This window comes from Rattus norvegicus, chromosome 15, assembly GCF_036323735.1.
Source record: "Rattus norvegicus strain BN/NHsdMcwi chromosome 15, GRCr8, whole genome shotgun sequence".
In the NCBI taxonomy this organism is placed as follows: domain Eukaryota; kingdom Metazoa; phylum Chordata; class Mammalia; order Rodentia; family Muridae; genus Rattus; species Rattus norvegicus.
In genome coordinates this window covers 47139025-47155005 of record NC_086033.1, presented here as the reverse complement: position 1 = coordinate 47155005, position 15981 = coordinate 47139025, and the positions used below count along the sequence as shown (strand labels likewise).

Genomic DNA, 15981 nt, shown 5'->3' with positions numbered 1-15981 from the left:
TAGGATTGTTTTCTGCAGAGGGACTCTAACGAGAAGAGCTGAGCATGTCTGCTATTTTTAGCTCTTTACTTTCCACCTTCCAATTATGGGGTCTGTTACACTCAAGACTATTTCTTCATCAAATGAAGTACTCCATATTGCCCTAAGTAACTTTACTCTTGAAATGTCCTTCAGATTCCCCCTTGTTCCCATGGAGACCATAACTGTGTGCCCGGGCATCCTCCTCAGGGATCCCTTCTTGTTGCAAGCCTTCAGACTTTCAGGGGTTACACAGGCTAATGCCACATCTCTTCCAAAGTAGAAGGGCCACATGGAGAAATAACTCTAGTGCACTGTGCAAGTTCACTTAAATCAAGTTTCAATCTTAGGACAAACCACCTGAATAACCCATAAGTTTAAAGGAGGGGACAAAGGTGATTAGTTCTAATTGGAAAAGTATAATTTTTAAAAAATATAAGTCAGATGTTCAGAGAATTCAATTTTAAACATAGATAACTAAATAAATGTTTTTTTCTAAATAATGCTCAGCTACTGTATACTGTGTTGGCAAAAATAATACATTATAATAAAATATAAAATACATTTTATAGTGTATGACATTATATACTGAACTATATTTAGGTAATATATAACATACAGATTGAATAATATAAGCATTTGGGGTTATTAACTACCTTTAAAATTTAAGACAAAATATAGTTAATTTCTTAAAGTCTCTAACTTAACTATTGAGCAACAGAAAATTGTTCCTGTTCCAAGATTCCAAATTCTAATTGTTTGTAGAGTCTTAGAACTCACAAGAATTCCCTTTACAAAATACCTTTTTGTTTCCCTTAGGATAGCTGTTACAACCAAGGACACATCATAAACGATAAAGTTTCAGCAGCCAGCATCAGCACGTGTCAAGGGCTATGGTGGGTGAGACTTGAGGAGTACCCAGTGGTGCACAGTTCATGTTTGATAAGTCTTCAAAATTTTGAAATTTTGCATCAAAATGCCATTTCTTTTTGAAGCATGAAATTTAGACAACTGAACTAACTGCCTTCAGTTTTATTTTCATTTTTTGTTCATTTAAATGAAGATTTTTGAGACACAATTTTATAGTCAGACTCTGTGAGGGAGTGCAGCTCCTCTTCTTTCTCTCCTCACTTTTAATTCTTTTTAGTTTTTATTCTTAAGAATATTATATCCTTCTGCCTGTTTTTGACTTTCTGTATGTGTCTTTCTACAGTCTGATATTTCATCAATACCAAGAATTGATTAATTTCCTTTTCTATACTTCTAGGTGGATACCTTAAAGAATTCAAATCTCTATGTGTTCTAAGCCAAGCAAACTGTCTTATCAATCCATTATTTTTCCTGTATCTTTGACCTTAGTGACAGAATAATCAAGTAGTAATTTCCTCAGTCAGGCATCAGGAAGTCTTTGAAGAGTCCCTGTCTCATTCCTCCAGCCTCCATTTCCTTACCAAGCCCCAGGGATTGTATTATTTATCTTTTATTATTTCCTGCTTGTCACTACATCTGCCTCTATTGAGACATCTTACTTCAACCACCATGTACTTTAACTAAATCAACTGAAACAATGACCCACACTCACTGTCTTCCAGTACTAGAAACTGTATGCTCATGCATTTCTACTTCATACTAATTAGATATAATTGGATATATGTTCATTTGGTAAATAATTACATATACATTTTAAAAAGTATTTCTACATGCACGTTTTCCTCATTTTTGAATAAAAAGGTTTATGAAGGAAGAGATTGCAGATCTCTTTACCCTCTGCTTTTAGTGCAGTGCTTACTTTAGAGTGAGTCTCATTAAATATGATTCAGACTAATTTTAACTCATTAGAACTCTAGATTAATTAAGGAATGAAAACGCAACTGAAATTACTCATCATTTTTACCAAAGCTAGTAAATCTTAAAAGCAATCTAATGTGCAATCAGCCATTTACAGGGAATAACAGCATAGAGTGGTCAACAAGTCAGCTTAGACGTTAGTACCAGGGTTTGTGAAGAAGTTGGTAATCTTTGCTGACTACATGCTTCCCCTGCTCTCCACCCCATAACACCCTCCTATCACTCATTATGTTCTTCCATCTTACAGATTAAAAGGTGAAGCTACTTAGTTAAACAGCCTTACTTTAGATTCACAGCTATTCGGAAATAGGCTTAGAATTTTAAGACTCCGAAACATCCTTCACTTCCAAGGCCACTGTAGTGCAGGGACAGTATAAAATCCGGGACTGAGTGAGGAAACGTTTCTAGTGCCAGCAACAGGTAAGCTGGGTTATCTTTTGATCATGAGGACTTTGAGAACTCTGGCTGTACAACTCGGAAGCAAGACGATTGTGCTAAGAAATGTGAATGCTCATGTTCCTCAGGGGTTACTTCAGTCAAACTGATGAAAGGTATTTTATTGAACCTTTGAGCTCGGAGATCTTGGATGAGCAGGCACATGCACTCTTCAAGGATGATCCCAAAGAAGACCAGGAGAACAGTAACTGTGGAGTGGATGATGCGCTATGGCTCCAAGGACTGCATCAGGATGTGGTCCTTCCTGCCACCAGGTTGATTGTGCGTAGGGCTTGTTTTGTGTCCTAACCTGGGTTCTAATCATTTACCTTTTTTCATATATATATATATATATATATATATATATATATATATATATTTCATGCATATGTGTATATATGACCGTGTCTCTGTGTCTGTGTCTGTGGAGACTGCAGGTTGCTGTCAAGTGCTTTTCTTAAATGATCCTGATATATTGAGGCACAATTAAAATATTGGCTCTCAATGGGCCTAAATTTTGGATAATCTGACTAGCCATCTTTTTCTAGGAATCCCAGTCTCTGTCCTTTCTGTACTTGGATTGGAGGTAGACCACTACACTCATCCACCTTTCACATTGGGTTTGAGCATTTGAATTTCAGAGCTCAAATTTTTGCTCAGCCACCTTTGAAGCCCTTGATTCTAATACCACTAGTAAGCTTGAATCACATTTTATAGTCACTACTAAAACTAATAGCTTTAGTTTATACTCATGATGAAATCTTACATTAAGTACTTTCTCATTAAGAATCTGCATGAGCTATTATCAACAAAGTATAAGGGCTAAGAAGAATACTGAAATGTAATATTGGACTGCAGGGAGTAGACAACAGTACCCTCTAAATCTCACAAAAAGGCACACTTGTAGGGACTTTTTTGATGTAGAAATAGGAGAAATTTGTCCTCAGAGATGTTCAGTTTACTGGGAATGCAGTATCAAGCAGCATTTATAAACATAGGATCTATCTGTTGGAACATAGAATATTCTTTCTTACATGGAATCCTGTTATGACCACAGAAGGAAAAATAAACCCAGCTGTTTTCAGCTGTGTGGTGTGCACTAAAATGTTTCTGTCATTTCACTTTCATTGCGTGATTATTTCTTCCAAGTGTTCTCAGAATCTGTAAGCACCAGGCAGACTGATTCTAAGTAAAAACATCTAACCATCTAAGTTTTAAAAAAAACGAAAAGCCAAGACAAAACAAAACAAAACAAAAAGGTTGTTTCTCTTTGCCATGGAATTAAATTTCACCAGCCTTATCTAGGAACCCATATGAAATTGTTCTGGCTACATGTTTCTCTCAATATCACTCTGGTTATGGTTGGCACCAGCCTCTGTTTCCATCTTGAGTCTTTGGGAGCCATGTAGAAATGACCATACTGTCCCAACAAGCTTTTGTGTTGGCTTTCTGAAGCATTTTTCTGGTCACCCTCTTCTGGTCAGTCACTTGATAAACTGTTTTCTGCTTTTTGCTTTGTAATTCTTCCCATGCACGGGAATTATTGTTTTCTTTCCTCACATGGTATCGATCTCTTCACATATTTCAGTTCTTCGCTGAGCTCTCAAGTGGTATTCCAAGATCATCATGACAACTTGTATCTGTCCTTTTTATATCTGTTCTCACCTTAACATAATCTACTCTCCTTGTTCTACATTAAGTGATATTTCATTATAAAATGCATCATGTTAAAAACCTATGGATGTCTTTCCAATCATCACATGTGACAAAATAGCCAAAGCATCATTAAGAATTAACAAATGTCTGTTTAATTCTGCCAAGCATCCACTACATTGTATGTCCCCTGGCCTACAAACTTTACATTCCATTTATTCTGACAAAAAACTTCCCCTGTTTTTTTTTAAACATGTCACTGTCAATTAACCAAGATCTTGGTGTTTTGGTTCTTTTCTTTTATGGATTATATTCCAATTGTTTTCACAATTTTATGGGTATAATATATAGACCAAGGCTTTAAAAATGCTTTTTCTTTTTTTAATTTTTTTATCTTTATTAACCTGAGTACTTCTTATTTACATTTCGATTGTTATTCCCCTTCCCAGTTTCCCGGCCAACATTCCACTAACCTCTCCCCCTCCCCTTCAATATGGGCATTCATCTCCCCATTCTCCCCCCAATTGCCGCCCTCCCCCCAACACTCACATTTACTGGGGGTACAGCCTTAAAGGACCAAGGGCTTCCCCTTCCACTGGTGCTCTTGCTAGACTATACATTGCTATCTATGAGGTTGGAGCCCAGGATCATGGCTTAGTCCCTGGAAGCTCTGGTTGGTTGGCATTGTTGTTCATATGGGGTCTCGAGCCCCTACAAGCTCTTCCAGTTCTTTCTCTGATTCCTTCATCAGGGGTCCTGTTCTCAGTTCAGTGGCTTGCCTAAGTGTTTGCTGTATTCTGGCTGTGTCTCTCAGGAGAGATCTACATCCGGTTCCTGGTGCCCTGCACTTCTTTGCTTCATCCATCTTATCTAATTGGGTGGCTGTATATGTATGGGCCACATGTGGGGCAGAATCTGAATGGGTGTTTATTCTGCCTATGTTCTAAATTTGCCTCCCTATTCCCTCCCAAGGGTATTCTTGTTCCCTTTTAAAGAAGGAGTGAAGCATTCGTATTTTGGTCAACTTTCTTGAGTTTATATGTTCTGTGCATCTAGGGTAATGCAAGAATTTGGGCTAATAGCCACTTATCAATGAGTGCATACCATGTGTGTTTTTCTGTGATTGGGTTACCTCACTCAGGATGATATTTTCCAGTTCCATACATTTGCCTATGAATTTCATAGAGCCATTGTTTTTGATAGCTGAGTAATATTCCATTGTGTAGATGTACCACATTTTCTGAATCCATTCCTCTGTTGAAGGGCATCTGGGTTCTTTCCAGTGTCTAGCTATTATAAAGAAGACTACTCTGAACATAGTGGAACACGTGTCTTTGCTATATGTTGGGCCATCTTTTGGGTATATGATCAAGAGAGGTATAGCTGGGTCCTCAGGTAGTTCAACATCCTATTTTCTGAGGAACCTCCAGACTGATTTCCACAATGGTTGTACCAGTCTGCAATCCCACCAACAATGGAGGAGTGTTCCTCTTTCTCCACATCCTCGCCAGCATTTGCTGTCACCTGTTTTTGATCTTAGCCATTCTCACTGGTGTGAGGTGAAATCTCAGGGTTGTTTTGATTTGCATTTCCCTTATGACTAAAGATTTTGAACATTTTTTAGGTGTTTCTCAGACATTAGGCATTCCTCAGCTGTGAATTCTTTGTTTAGCTCTGAACCCCATTTTTAATAGGGTTATTTGTCTCCCTGCAGTCTAACTTCTTGAGTTCTTTATATATTTTGAATACAAGCCCTCTATCAGTTGTAGGATTGGTAAAGATCTTTTCCCAATCTGTTGGTTGCCGTTTTGTCCTAACAACAGTGTCTTTACCTTACAGAAGCTTTGCAGTTTTATGAGATCCCATGTGTTGATTCTTGATCTTAGAGCATCAGCCATTGGTGTTGTTCACGAAATTTTCTCCAGTGTCCATGTGTTCGAAGTGCTGCCCCACTTTTTCTTCTATTAGTTTGAGTGTATCTGGTTTCATGTGGAGGTCCTTCATCCACTTGGACTTAAGCTTTGTAACGGGTGATAAGCATGGATCAATCTGCATTCTTCTACATGCTGACCTCCAGTGGAACCAGCACCATTTGCTGAAAATGCAATCTTTTTTTCCATTGGATGATTTTGGCTCCTTTGTCAAAAATAAAGTGCCCATAGGTATGTGGGTTCATTTCTGGATCTTCAATTCTATAGCACTGGTCTATCTGTCTGTCTCTGTACCAATACCATGCAGTTTTTATCACTATTGTTCTGTAATACTGCTTGAGTTCAGGGATAGTGATTTTCCCGGATATCCTTTTATTGTTGAGGATAGTTTTAGCTATCCTGGTTTTTTTTTTATACCAGATTAATTTGCAAATTATTCTGTCTAATTCTCTGAAGAATTCGATTGGTATTTTGATGGGGATTGCATTGAATCTGTAGATCCCTTTTGGTAAAATGGCCATTTTTACTATATTAATCCTGCCAATCCATGAGGATGGGAGATCTTTCCGTCTTCTGAGGTCTTCTTCAATTTCTTTCTTTAGAGGCTTGAAGTTCATATCATACACATCTTTTACTTGCTTGGTTAAAGTCACACCGAGGTATTTTATATTATTTTGGACTATTATGAAGGGTGTCGTTTCCCTAATTTCTTTCTTGGCTTGTTTTTCTTTTGTGTAGAGGAAGGCTACTTATTTATTTGAGTTAATTTTATACCCAGCCATTTTGCTGAAAATGTTTATCAGGTTTAGTAGTTCTCTGGTGGAACTTTTGGGATCACTTAAATATACTATCATATCATCTGCAAATAGTGATATTTTGACTTCTTCTTTTCCAATCTGTATCACCTTGATCTCCTTTTGTTGTCTGATTGCTCTGGCTAGAACTTGAAGAACTATATTGAATAAGTAGGGAGAGAGTGGGCAGCCTTGTCTAGTCCCTGATTTTAGTGGGATTGCTTCAAGTTTCTCTCCATTTAGTCTAATGTTAGCAACTGGTTTGCTGTATATGGCTTCTAATATGTTTAAGTATGGGCCTTGATTTCCTATTCTTTCCAGGACTTTTATCATGAAGGGGTGTTGAATATTGTCAAATGTTTCTCAGCATCTAATGAAATGATCACGTGGTTTTGTTCTTTCAGTTTGTTTATATAATGGATTACATTGTTGGTTTTCCATATATTAAACCATCCCTGCAAGCCTGGGATGAAGCCTACTTGATCATGGTGGATGAATGTTTTGATGTGCTCTTGGATTCGGTTTGCAAGAATTTTATTGAGTATCTTTGCGTCGATATTCATAAGGGAAATTGGTCTGAAGTTCTCTTTCTTTGTTGAGTCTTTGTGTGGTTTAGATATAAGAGTAATTGTGGCTTCATAGAATGAATTCGGTAGCGCTCCATCCGTTTCAATTTTGTGGAATAGTTTGGATAGTATTGGTATGAGGTCTTCTATGAAGGTCTGATAGAATTCTGCACTGAACCCATCTGGACCTGGGCTCTTTTTGTTGGGAGACCTTTAATGACTGCTTCTATTTCTTTAGGAGTCATGGGGTTGTTTAAATCGCTTATCTGTTCCTGATTTAACTTCGGTACCTGGTATCTGTCTAGAAGTTGTCCATTTCCTGCAGATTTTCTAGTTTTGTTCAATATAGGCTTTTATAGTATGATCTGATGATTTTTTTAATTTCCTCTGAATCTGTAGTTATGTCTCCCTTTTCATTTCTGATTTTGTTAATTGGGACACACTCTCTGTGTCCTCTCGTTAGTCTGGCTAAGGGTTTATCTATCGTGTTGATTTTCTCAAAGGACCAATTTTTGGTTCTGTTGATTCTTTCTATGGTCCTTTTTGTTCCTACTTGGTTGATTTCAGCTTTGAGTTTGATTATTTCCTGCCATCTACTCCTCCTGGGTGTATTTACTGCTTTTTGTTCTAGAGCTTTTAGGTGTGCTGTCAAGCTGTTGATATATGCTCTCTCCTGTTTCTGTCTGCAGGCACTCAGAGCTATGAGTTTTCCTCTTATCACAACTTTCCTGGTGTCCCATAAGTTTTGGTATGTTGTACCTTCATTTTCATTAAATTCTAAGAAGTCTTTAATTTCTTTCTTTATTTCTTCCTTGACCAGGTTATCATTGAGTAGAGCATTGTTCAACTTCCATGTATATGTGGGTGTTCTTCCCTTATTGTTATTGAAGACCAGCTTTAGGCCGTGGTGGTCTGATGTTCTGCATGGGATTATTTCTATCTTTCTGTATCTGCTGAGTCTTGTTTTATGACCAATTATATGTCAATTTTCGAGAAAGTACCATGATCTGGTGAGAAGGTATATCCTTTTGTTTTAGGATATAATGTTCTAAGATTTCTGTTAAGTCCATTTGGTTCATGACTTCTCTTAGTCTGTCTACGTCTCTGTTTAATTTCTGTTTCCATGATCTGTCCATTGATGAGAGTGGGGTGTTGAAATCTCCTACTATTATTGTGTGAGGTGCAATGTGTGCTTTGAGCTTTAGTAAGGTTTCTTTTATGTATGTAGGTGCTCTTGTATTTGGAGCATAGATATTTAGGATTGAGAGTTCATCTTGGGGGATTTTTCCTTTGATGAATATGAAGTGTCCTTCCTTATCTTTTTTGATGGCTTTTAGTTGAAAATGGATTTTATTTGATATTATAATGGCTACTCCAGCTTGCTTCCTCAGACCATTTGCTTAGAAAGTTGTTTTCCACCCTTTCACTCTGAGGTAGTGTCTGTCTTTGTCTCTGAGGTGTGTTTCCTGTAGGCAGCAGAATGAAGGGTCCTCACTGTGTATCCAGTTTGTTAATCTATGTCTTTTTATTGGGGAGTTGAGACCATTGATGTTGACAGATATAATGTATAGTGATTATTGCTTCCTGTTTTATTCATATTTGGATGTGAGATTATGTTTGTGTGCTTTTCTTCTCTTTGTTTTGTTGCAAGACGATTAGTTTCTTGCTTTTTCTAGGGTGTAGCTTGCCTCCTTATGTTGGGCTTTACCATTTATTATCCTTCGCAGCGATGCATTTGTAGAAAGATATTGTGTAAATATGGTTTTGTCATGGAATATCTTGGTATCTCCATCTATTTTAATTGAGAATTTTGCTGGATACAGTAACCTGGGCTAGCATTTCTGTTCGCTTAGGGTCTGTATGACATCAGTCCCGGTTCTTCTGGCTTTCATAGTCTCTGGTGAGAGGTCTGGTGTGATTCTGATAGGTCTGCCTTTATATGTTACTTGATCTTTTTCCCTTACTGCTTTCAATATTCTTCCTTGTTTTGTGCTTTTGCTGTTTTGACTCTTATGTGACAGGAGAAGTTTCTTTTCTCGTCCAATCTATTTGGAGTTCTGTAGGCTTCTTGTATATTTATGGGCAGCTCCTTCTTTAGGTTAGGGAAGTTTTCTTCTATGATTTTGCAGAAGATATTTACTGGTCCTTTGAGCTGGGAGTCTTCACTCTCTTCTATACCTATTATCCTTAGGTTTGATCTTTTCATTGAGTCCGGATTTCCTGTATGTTTTGGCCCAGTAGCTTTTTCTGTTTTACATTAACTTTGACCATTGTGTCGATGATTTCTATGGAATCTTCTACTCCTGAGATTCTCTCTTCTATCTCTTGTATTCTGTTGGTGATGCTTGTATCTACGGCTCCTTGTCTCTTCCCTTGGTTTTCTATATCCAGGGTTGTTTCCCTTTGTGCTTTCTTTATTTCTTCTATTTCCATTTTTAATTATTTCACTTGTTTGATTGTGTTTTCCTGTAATTCTTTCAGGGATTTTTGTGATTCCTCTCTATAGGCTTCTACTTGTTTATTTATGTTTTCCTCCATTTCTCTAAGGGAGTTCTTTATGTCTTTCTTGAAGTCCTCCATCATCATGATCAAATGTGATTTTAAATCTAGATCTTGCCTTTCTGGTGTGTTTGGATATTCAGTGTTTGTTTTGGTGGGAGAATTGGGATCCAATGATGCCCTGTAGTCTTGCTTTCTGTTGCTTAGGTCCCTGTGCTTGCCTCTCGCCATCAGGTTATCTCTGGTGTTACCTTGTTCTGCTATTTCTGACAGTGGCTATATAGTCCTATAGGCCTGTGTGTCAGGAGTGCTGTAGACCTGTTTTCCTGTTTTCTTTCAGCCAGTTATGGGAACAGAGTGTTCTGCTTTTGGGCGTGTAGTCTTTCTTGTCCACTGGTCTTCAGCTCTTTCTGTGGGCCTGTGTCCTGCCACCAGGCAGGTCGCATGGAGCAGAAAAGTTGGTCTTACCTGTGTTCCCGCTGATGAAGTTGCTCGGGGGGGGGTGCTGCTTTTGAGCTCTCTGTGAGGGAGACAATCAGGATGGCCTGGGCCACCTTTTCCCAGGGCCCCCATGCACCTTTGTCCCAGATGGTTTTAGGTGTTTTCCTCTGGAGTCAGAAATGTGGGCAGAGTGTAATCTCTTCTGGCTTCCCAGGCATGTCTGCCCCTCTGAAGGTTAGCTCTCCCTCCCACAGGATTTGGGTGCAGAGAACTGTTGACCAGGCCCCTTCAGTTCTGGGTGGTATCTGGAGCTCAGAGGACCTGCCACTACCTTCAAGTTCCCAGAGGCTCTATACAGTTTCCTCTTAGGCCAGAGATGTGGTCAGGGGTGGGCAGTATTGGTGGTCTCTCCAGCTCTGCAGTCTCAGGAGTGCCCACCTGTCTGGGTGGTGAGCTCTCTCTCCCAAGGTGTTTGGGAGCAGTGATCTGTGGGCCAGGATCAGAGAGGTTAGGGCTCCAGCTAAAAACCGAGAGTGTCTGGTCCCAGAGGAATTTTGCCTCTGTGTGTCCTGAGTCCACAGACAGGTGGCTTGGAGCAGAAAAGTTGGTCTTACCTGTGGTCCCACGGCTCAAGTTGCTCATGGGGGCCTGCTTTTGAGCTCTCTGTGAGGGCGGCATCCATGAGGGCCTGTGTCGCCTTTTCCCAGGGCCCCCATGCACTGGGGTCCCAGATGGCATTAGGTGTTTTCCTCTAGAGTCAGAAATGTGGGCAGAGTGTAGTCTCTTCTGGCTTCCCAGGGGTGTCTGCCCCTATGAAGGTTTAGCTCTCCCTCCCACGGGATTTGGGTGCAGAGAATTGTTGACCGGGTCCCTTCAGGTCTGGGCGGTGTCTAGATTTAGTTTTCAACACCAAAAGAAAGCATGTCTAAATAATAAGAGAGTGTGGGAAAGGCTGTGTGGTTTGTTGTAAGAGAACCAAGCTGGCTGGAGCTATGGGAACTATATTTGGAGGGTTGGTAAACCTTGTCTGCAGTTTTGGTCTGATTCTATATCCAATATTAAAACAGTGGAAGGTGTTTGGAGTATGTGATCCGAGCCTACTCACACAGCTAGCAAAGAATTGTCCTCCTTTGATTTACTGACATGGAAGAGGACTTTGTTTTATCAAGTTTTTCTACGGAAGTAAGAGCAGAATTGATGGTAATGTTGCAACAGAATTCATATAGTTAAAGGGTACTTGGCTTTTTTTTTTTTACAATACAACACTCCATAACAAGAGCTGACACGAAATGCCCTACTCTGGGATGAAAAGACTGGAGGAAACTCGATGCCTTTGGAAAGTTTTGAGGTATGTGGATCTGCTGTTGGCAGATCTGTCTCCCTTTCACTTCACTAGGAATCCTGAAGTTTCAGACTTAAATCTTGTAAATCATGACAAAGAAGCATTCAACAAGGGAGATATACAACTCCCCGCATGCCATCTAAAACATTGTCCAGTGTACCTCTTATATTACTGTAAGTTTGCCTAGTGTCCATATCGGAATAAGACTGCAAAAACTAATTCAAAAATTAATTGTTTGAAGACTCAGAGTATGGCCAACACCAGCACAAGGGACATAACATGAATGTAGTGCAAAATGAATCACAGTAAAATTATGCCATGGCCCTGAAGACTAAATATTTGCTTGTATTAATCTAAGGTGTTAGGACAAAAGGCTGGATGACACATACTCTCTACTTCTGTTTCCTTGCAGCCTAAAAAGCCTGGGGTTGTGTGCAGAGCAGAAAAAGATGAGTGTGATCTGCCTGAAATGTGTGATGGTAAATCCAGCCACTGCCCAGTTGACAGATTCAGAGTCAATGGCTTCCTTTGCCAAAATGGGCATGGCTACTGCTTGAAGGGCAGCTGTTCCACCCTGCAGCAGCATCGCATCGCCATGTGGGGCCCAGATAAGGATCTATATTTGTTACATCTTTTACTACAGTGATAAAAAGCTTAAAGAAAGAAACTTAACAAAATGAGGGTTAATTTTGACTCTTTGTTCCAGGGGAAGTCCTTCAGGAAGGGGAAGTCAAGGAGGCAGTTGGTTATATTGTATCCCAAATCAGGAAGCAGAAGAAGATGAAACCCAGGATGAGTCCAGCTTTTTCCTTTTTATGCAGTCTGGGGCTACAGCTCATGGATGATGCTATCCAGACTCAAGGTGGGCTTTCCCTCTTTAGTCAAATATTTCTGGAATCATCCTCATCCATATACCCAGAAGTGAGTTTCCATGGCAATCCCAACACTCATCAGGTTAATAAGGATGAGTGTCACAGGGACAAATTCTTCTCTATCAGTCTAGTAACCGGGTTTGACTTTGGCCAAGGAATTATCCCATTCCTCCTAGAAACTGTGTCACTTCTCAAAATTACAAATAAATACCTTTAAAATATTTAATTAGAGGTTTTTATATACAAGTACACTGTATTTACCTCAATTCCACCTCTTCTTTTATCTAGCTCATCTCTCACTCTCAACTTGTATTATTCCCATTCCCCCTCCCACAATTTACTGAGTCCATTTAGTGCTGCTCATGCATACACTTGATATTGCATAACTTATCAGTAATGAAAACTGATTCTCCCTCCCTCCACAGCCTATAATTCTTTCATCTAGGAATGGTGTATTGTAAATAGTCTTATTTCCATTGTGTGTTGCATGGTGTGGTCATTATGCAGGCCTTTTGAAGGCAATGACATTGTTGAGATTTTATGGGGTCTTATCTAGAAGACACTATCTTGCAGCAGACATCTCAGTCCTCTGGCTCTTGTATTTTTCTGCCCTCTTTTTAACAATGTTCCTAGAACCTAAAGTGTAGGGATTATGTTGTAAGTGTGCTAAGGATAGAGAGCCCATGGCCATTGTCTTAGTCAGGGTTTGTATTCTTGAACAAAACATCATGACCAAGAAACAAGTTGGGGAGGAAAGGGTTTATTCAGCTTACACTTCCACATTGCTGTTCATCGCCAAAGGAAGTCAGGACAGAAACTCATGCAGGGAAGGAACTTGGAGGCAGGAGCTGATGCAGAGGCCATGGAGGTTGCTGCTTACTAGCTTGTTACCCCTGGCTTGCTCAGTTTGCTTTCTTATAGAACCCAGGACTACCAACACAGGGATGGCACCACACACCATGGGCTAGGCCCTCCCCACTTGATCACTAATTGAGAAAATGCCTTACAGCTGGATCTTATGGAGGCATTTCCTCAAGGGAGACTCCTTTTTCTGTTATAACTCCAGCTGTGTCAAGTTGATCCCAGTAAGTCATGCATTCCCTGCATTTTGACCATATTTGGATCTCTGTAGTAGCCTCTGTCCACTGCAAAAAATTGTTTAAAGCTTCTTTGATGAGAGCTACAGTTATTAATGAGTATAAGAATAAGTGTTTAGAATAAAGTTAGATGCTGTATTGATTTAGAATGAATGATAATAGTAATGTCTCCTCTAGTGTGTATAACCTTTCTAGATACAAATTATTGATAGTACCAGGCATAAATTCCCTTGTATTGAACTAGCTATTAAGTCTAATTAGATATTGCTGATTATCTCCAAAATATAAATGCCATTACTGCACCATTGGAAAAATCCAATTGGGCTGATCATTGTTGTGGTCAAAGGAACAACAGCTCCATTTGTAGCTTTTAAAGCATCTTCTGATACTTCTGAGGGAAGGATTCTAGATCACAGGGACACATAATGTATAGCATTGCTTAAGAATGTGTGTTGGTATGCACTCATTGATAAGTGGCTATTAGCCCAAATGCTTGAATTACCCTAGATGCACAGAACATATGAAACTCAAGAAGGATGACCATAATGCGAATGCTTCACTCCTCCTTTAAATGGGGAACAAGAATACCCTTGGGAGAGACTAGGGAGGCAAAGTTTAGAACAGAGGCAGAAGGAACACCCATTCAGAGCATGCCCCACATGTGGCCCATACATATACAGCCACCCAATTAGATAAGATGGATGAAGCAAAGAAGTGCAGGCCGACAGGAACCAGATGTAGAGCTCTCCTGAGAGACATAGCCAGAATACAGCAAATACATAGGCAAATGCCAGCAGCAAACCACTGATCTGAGAAAGGGACCCCTGTTGAAGGAATCTTAGAAAGGACTGAAAGAACTCAAGTTGAAGGGGCTTGAGACCTAATACGAACAACAATGCCAACCAACCAGAGCTTCCAGGGACTAAGCCACTACCCCAAGACTATACATGGACTGACCCTGGACTCTGACCTCATAGGTAGCAATGAATATCCTAGTAAGATCACCAGTGGAAGGGGAAGCCCTTGATCCTGCTAAGACTGAACCCCCAGTGAATGTGATTGTTGCGGGGAGGGTGGTAATGGGGGGAGGATGGGGAGGGGAACACCCATACAGAAGGGGAGAGGGAGGGGTTAGAGGGATGTTGGCCCAAAAACTGGGAAGGGGAATAACAATTGAAATGTAAATAAGAAATACTCAAGTTAATAAAGATGTGAAAAACAGAATGTGTGTGTGTGTGTGTGTGTGTGTGTGTGTGTGTGTGTGTAAGAAATTGTGTAACATTAAGTGATAACATTTACCCCCAGGAGCCATAAATTATTTATGAAATACCCTAGTGAGCAGCAACAGAAATTCTCTTGGAGTTGTAGCTCAGGATATATCCCATAGAATCCCTTCATTATTACAAGCTATTGCCTCTGAGACCTTGAAGGTAAGACCTATTTGCTTACAATGCCATACACTTCAGACACAGGAATTGGAGGAATCTAGCTGGATGAGGGCATCTTTTTAAGACTAAAAAATATTGAATGTAGCAGATAAAGACAAAATTTTACTTTAAGACTGATAACTTTTTTATTTTAATATCTGTCTGCCATGCACTCAATGTTTGAGACATACTTTTCAAAAATCATTATTTAACCTCAAATTCAAATTCTTCTGTGCACCCAGAAGGGACAGTGGTGTTGCTGGATGGGCCATAATCCCAGATGGAAGACAAATGAAAAGATGCTGTAGAATGCAGAATAGCAGTGAGGAAACTGGAGACATTTCAATGATCACTTCTGGTCACTGGAAGTTTAGTGGCCACACTAAGGGAATGGTAATGCAGGCTTTAGAATAAAGTATTTTATAAAGATAGCTGAAATGATTAAACCCAAATCTAAACTGAACTCAAAAGCTTCCTCAGAAAACTAACTTTAGATGTACAAGTGTGCTCACTTCTAGGTGAAATCTGTAAAGATCTTGAACTCCTGGAAGGACATAGTAGCAAACTGCTTATCAAGGTATAGATAGGAAATAGGGAGCCATTGGTCCAAGGTTACAGAATTCTACACAATGAAAAAAAACACAACATTTAAAAAGAAAACAGCTTCTGGTTTCTGTTTGTGCCCCAAGCTGAACTGGTCCCACAGATCTCTGTATCCAAATCCTTTGGGGGAGAGCTGGGCATTCAGAAGTATAGACAATCCTGAGAGCTCAGAGGAGACAACTACTTCTGCTCACATTCCTGGCCCAAGAGGAACCTGCCTAGTGCCCTCTGTGCCCTCTGGGCACAAGAACCTAGGAGCAGTCAGGGGCAGGAACTTCCCAGTTTCTGCCTGCTCCCGGAGCTGAAAGCCAGTTACCAGGAGCACTGACACACCTGATAGCAGAGGTATGATCAACTCCTCTGCTATAAGCAACCCACCTGGCAGCCTCAGGACACACAAACACTGGAGCAGTCTGGGACAGGACACTTCTGCTTTCTGCCTATGCCCAGAGCTG

At 39.9% G+C, this 15981-nt stretch overlaps 1 protein-coding gene across 1 annotated transcript in view; it reads left to right on the top strand.

The window, feature by feature from the left end:
• Positions 1-712: 712 nt before the first annotated feature.
• The window catches only part of LOC102550654 (disintegrin and metalloproteinase domain-containing protein 28-like), a 36765-nt gene continuing 21496 nt past the window's right edge, over positions 713-15981 (top strand). The window contains exons 1-4 of the mRNA XM_063274812.1: positions 713-914; positions 11463-11533; positions 11940-12006; positions 12234-12389. Of these exons, the coding sequence (XP_063130882.1) occupies positions 11513-11533; positions 11940-12006; positions 12234-12389 (244 nt within the window). The 5' untranslated portion in view covers positions 713-914; positions 11463-11512. The remainder of the gene's footprint in view (positions 915-11462; positions 11534-11939; positions 12007-12233; positions 12390-15981) is intronic.